The sequence below is a fragment of the Aplysia californica genome, unplaced genomic scaffold (genome assembly GCF_000002075.1).
Source record: "Aplysia californica isolate F4 #8 unplaced genomic scaffold, AplCal3.0 scaffold00032, whole genome shotgun sequence".
Lineage (NCBI taxonomy): Eukaryota > Metazoa > Mollusca > Gastropoda > Aplysiida > Aplysiidae > Aplysia > Aplysia californica.
In genome coordinates this window covers 2,012,214-2,017,881 of record NW_004797302.1, presented here as the reverse complement: position 1 = coordinate 2,017,881, position 5,668 = coordinate 2,012,214, and the positions used below count along the sequence as shown (strand labels likewise).

At 41.5% G+C, this 5,668-nt stretch overlaps 1 protein-coding gene across 1 annotated transcript in view; it reads left to right on the top strand.

Annotated features, from left to right (window-relative positions):
* Positions 1–2,795: 2,795 nt before the first annotated feature.
* The window catches only part of LOC101856077 (GATA zinc finger domain-containing protein 10-like), a 46,245-nt gene continuing 43,372 nt past the window's right edge, over positions 2,796–5,668 (top strand). The window contains exon 1 of the mRNA XM_005091608.1: positions 2,796–3,037. Within this exon, the coding sequence (XP_005091665.1) occupies positions 2,796–3,037 (242 nt within the window). The remainder of the gene's footprint in view (positions 3,038–5,668) is intronic.

Below are 5,668 nucleotides of genomic sequence, written 5' to 3'. Positions count from 1 at the left end.
GGGGGAACCTAAGTCCTAACAAGACATTGTCATACTATTTTCAGCTGAGAGTGTTTGCTCATAATCAGAACAGAGTGCTGAGAGGGGACAGATATTTATGGAAATGAACTTCGGAGATACGTGCTACGGTTTTATGGTTTTAAAACGACGAATGTATGCATTGCATTAGATGCTTTTGCCTACTGCATAACTTAAACTGCAGAGTTGATACTGGTTAGAGAAATTAAAGAAAGGGATCTAAGAAGCTAGAATCTTCCAGAAATTACAAGATATTACCAGAATCTAACAAAAACTTCCTGCTTCCAGCAGTCAACAAGTATTTCCAATGTAAATAAGATAATAATAAGTAGCCATCCGGTGGTATTCTGTTTGTACAATCTTTAACGGTCAAATAAATAATTAAATTACTAGCTTATTAAAATGGTAGGAGTTTAACGGATGATTGGGCATTCTTAAATTAGTTTTTTAACACAAAAACCAACCTTAAAAAAATAAATGCGATTAGCAGGCAGGACTATGGAGTACTCTGGTATGGTGTGCTTCTTCTTTCCTATCAGATTTTTACCGTCCTTATCTCTCCTCCGTCTTCTCTGTGCATGTTCCTCTCTTGTAACACCTTCTTTATGCGGCCTAATTAAGTTTCAAGTGCCGTAAAATTCTAATAAAAACATAAAAATAGATGCGCGCACATAACACGCCGAGACATTTTGGTGTGTTTAAGTAATGTGAAGAACATCAACATAATAATGGTCATTTAGTGCTGGGAAAAAGTAAGACAGACAGACAGAAACAACATGGGAAAAGTAAAGAAGTAGTACCTAACAGTGGCGTCCTCCAAACAACCGCCCGCCGGGTCGTGACGTCTTCCAAAGTCAAGTCCAATTGGGTTACGTATTTTCCAGTGGAATTTAGTCGGTGCTGACGTAACAGCATTTAAATCGAACTTTTCAACTTCGATTAATCCAGTTCGTGAGCACATATCGAAAGTCATGAACCATGCTTGCTACTTCTATCAGTAGTCCTTTCTATTTCAACCAGGAGCACTCTCTACTCAAAGTCATTTTAGATTTTCCGCAACATATCGGGGACCACCTCGAGGAGGATAAATTCGTAAAACTTACAAGGTAAAGACTCGAAACTGTGTGGTGGTCAATCTGTAACACCGGTAGACGTTTTCTCAGAATGTTCGACAACATCTACACGAGTTGTAACCTATGTACTTACCGTTGTATCTATCTATCTATCTATCTATCCATCTATCTATCTATCTATCTATCTATTTATCTATCTATCTATCTAACTGTCTATCTATCTATCTATCTATCTATCTATCTATCTATCTATCTATCTATCTTAAAGGATACATCACACAGACTGATCAGGGTGATGCTGCATCATGCGGGACGAGGGATATGACAACATCATCACAATAGACTTCGTCAAATCTGTGCTAAAAACCAACAACAACACAACGCCAGGTCCAGATGGCATACAGTACAAACACTTTAATGAGCTCAGTGACAAGAAACTGGAAACAATTGTGGATGACTACAACAGCAGCATAAGGACATCGCCTGTACCAGAAGAGTGGCTGCACAGTTATTTAAAGCCACTACCAAAACCTGGCTAGAATCACAAAGAACTCAACGCATTATCACAATTCGAAAGGTGTATGGAAAAGTGCTAGAAAAATGCATAGCAATAGTACTTGAATGAGCGAGCTAGAGAACAACGGGAATCTACCTAAGGAGTTAGGAAGTTACAGACCCAGGAAGGAAACTTGGAACAACGCAGGGACCTTCGAGTATGATGTATATGAAGGCTTTCAGAGAGGAGAAGAGACCGTGGCAATAGCATTAGATCTGTAAGATGCTTACAATCAGGTAAATTATGAGAGGCTAATGTGTGCTCTGCTAGATTGTGACGTGAATCCTTGGATTGTTGGGTGGATTGCGGGGGCTATGCTAGGAAGAAAAGTGGCTTTGCGATGTGGTCTATGTATTTCAAGCCCACAGGTGATAAGACCAGGACTCCCACCAGGATCACCTTTATCTCCCATACTGTTCAATGTCCACATTGCTCGTATTGCAACGCTGAACAGCGTTGGACCAGGGAGAATACTAACATTTGCAGATGATATCTTGGCCTACAGGCAAGGACGGGATCGGCAGAAAATAACACATGAATTACAGCAAGAGGTTGCGAAAATCATGGAGTGGTGTGCTGAAGCTACCGCAGTGATCAATCCTCAGAAGGCCGTAGCACTGGGGTGCTCTTTAAACAATTGAATAGTAGAGGCAGATGTCCGAGAGTTGATGGTAAATGGACAGAATATTCAAAGAAGTCAGAATTTGCAGTATCTGGGAGTGGTTTTCGATTGCTGTCTATCCTTCAAAGATCACATTGATGGTGTTTTGGAAAGGGAAAAGAAAGGCTTGAATGTAGTGAAGGTCATGGCGGCTTGATGAATGGAGTAAGGTTACTGCTTCTTATGTATCAGCAGCTGGTCTTAGCAGTAATCGATTTTGGGCTAGGAGTATTGACCTTGACAAAAACCCAACTCGACAAGTTGGATCGAGTTCAAAATGAAGCCATGCGCATCATACTAGGCTGCACCAGGGATACGCCAACTATCTGTATGAGGCATGTATTGGGCCTCATGTCAGTGGAAAACAGACACAAAGTGGCTCAGGTCAGGGCGTACATGAGGGTGGTGTCTCATAAGCAACACCCACTTCACGCTTGAAGCCATTGGAGCAATCAAGGGAAATCGCCTAAAACGTGGAGCTTCTTGGATGGCAGAAGCTGAAGACACCATCAAGGAAGTCTGCCCACTGGAAGATATAAAGCAGGGTGAAGAATGGATAAAGATGAATGAGAGACAGCAGGGAGATTTTGGGAAGGTAGTGATTACGCTGAACAGAGAATGTAGAGAGTGGCCGCAGGGTGCGACAGATGCTGAGATACGACAACTGATTGAAGACAACTCACGGCATGGAGATGTGGTTCTATACACGGAAGAATCTGTTAAACTAGGGTAAAAATCTGGATGGGGCTTCTTAGCAAGAGTGAGTGGCAGATTGGTGCAGGAACAGCAGAGAGCATACGATAATATGACAACATCTAGTATGAGAATAGAGATAGAGACAATCACTCAGGCTCTCAAATGGGTCACAACATCTCGACAAGCACATGGGATCTTTGTCACAGACACTTAGAGCACTCTGAAGAAGATTAAAAGTGGGAACCTTAGAGCTGAATGGACAGAGCTCCTGAAGAAGACGACACTGAAAACGATCACGTGGATCTTCACCCCGGGACATGCTGGAGTCAAGGGCAATGAGCGGGCTGATGAGCTCGCTGGGAAAGCAAACCTGAAGGAAAGCTGTGCCCTGACAAACCTGAAATTGTACGTTCAGTCAGAAAAAGAACAAGAAGAGTCGGAATACCATCATCTTGAGCGACTTCGTGAGCTTGGGGTTGGATGGGGCGCCTGCAGAAGTTCAAGACTTAATGGGAGGAGCAGAAGGCTAGGGAATCAAACATTGCATGGAACCGTCAGCATCTACACAGTTCGAGATGTGCTTTTTCTGGGGACGGAGCGCTTATGGGGATCCCCTTGTGCAGTGTCGTCGGTCCTTCACAAAAGTAACAAGTAACAACTATCTATCTATCTATCTATCTATCTATCTATCTATCTATCTATCTATCTATCTATCGATCGATCGATCGATCGAACTTCACTGACTCACTATCAGTCTTGAAAGCATTACCATCATCTCAACAAAGACGTGACACTTATACTGTTTGGCTCCCATCACCTGATAACATCCTGTGGCGTTAACCTGGAGATGCAGTAGATTTCCGGACACTCAAACAATACCTGGAAATGACAGAGCAGACACCTTCGTCAAAAGGGGATCTAGAAAGGAACAACCCAACATTCCAACATCATACAACACTGCAAAACAAATCATTAGAAACAACAGCAAACAAGATTGAAAAAACAGATGGGCCTTGGGAAAGACAGGCAGAGCAGTTTTCAAACATATGACTACAACAAAACGAAATGACAATATCAACCACCTTCAGAGAAAGAAACAGAACACGATCTTCCACCCACGAACAGAACATATACAGCTCAACTTTCACTAGAACAGAATAAAACCAGAACTTCCCCCAATGTGTCCTTTGTGTGAATATGCATATGAGACAGAGGAACATCACCTTTTCGACATCAGAGGTACACTTTTCCCTCCGAGACCTAACTTTGACAACACACTCTACGGAACATTACAGCAACTGCAACAAACCTGCACTTATCACTACATTGCATTGAAAAGAAGGACGAGAGCCCAGCTGTAGCTGGATCGATAACAACAACAAAAACAACTAGCTATCTATCTATCTATCTATCTATCTATCTATCTATCTATCTATCTATCTATCTATTACAACTAACAAATAGAAACCAGACACACGAAAACTTAATTATAAGACAGCAAGATGGGGACAACAAAAAAAATGAAACAGAAAATAAACCACAACACAATCAGACATTAGATAACCGCAAATCCCCGTGACCGTCACAGCAAAGACCATACCAGACACACAAGACTGTTGACTTAGATCCGCCATCAGCTACTACTGTCCCTCCAGTAATTACATTCTTTTTTCCCCTTTAAAGGTCTTATTTTTCTTTTCTTTTCTTTCTGTTCTTTTCAGCACGTGGCTTATTTCTCAACTTCTGAGTCTTTCCAGTGGACCCGTTTGGTTTGTCGGCTTTGTTTAAAATTTTAGTAAGAATTTTAAGACACCTGAAGATTGGTCTAAATGTCGAACAATATTAACGGTGTTAAAAGAAGGAGCAATAAGGATAATAGAAGTTTGACAGAAAAAAGGAGCAAACAACACTAAACCACCCACCAATCTCCCACAGACTCATTGGTGTATTTTGAAGAGAAGTCAAAGATAGATAGGCTTATTAATTGATTGGCTTACCGACTGATTGATTGATTGATTGATTTTTCAAAAATTGAAGCCGCAGAAAGAGATCAACAAAATTATAGACTCAAAAAGGACAAACGAAGAGAAAGCCAGTCAACGCGGGAATGCCAATTATACAAACATCAGACAACCAAAATCAGAAATAACCCTGAAGGGAAGAGCCAAGATCTCTCACCCTCACCCCGACACACAAAACTGATGACGCAAAAACTCTCGTGACGTACTACCCTTCCCTAAAACTATTTTTATTTTGTTCATGTGTTAGAAATCTTTTTTTCCCCCTCTCTTAGAAGGTTTGATTTTTGTTCAACCGACTGTTCGTTTATGTCCCTTTGAGATGTCCCGATTTGGCGGTTCCTGTAGTTCGGGAAGAAATCGTTGAGGGGCTGAGGTTAGGGTCTAGAAATCTGGGAGGCTGGCGTTCACTGCGGAATTGCATTTTTTGTAAGTGAAAAAAAGAACGGATCGTTAGGAAACGAAAGGAGATTGGGGGGAGACATTTTGAAATGAAAAAGATAAATAAAACAGCAAAATGGGATGGATGAAGTGTGTGAAAGGCTAAGAAAATATTGGCAGATTCAAGAGAGACAGACAGACAGACAGACAGACAGACAGACAGACAGACAGACAGACAGACAGACAGACAGACAGAGAGCATGTG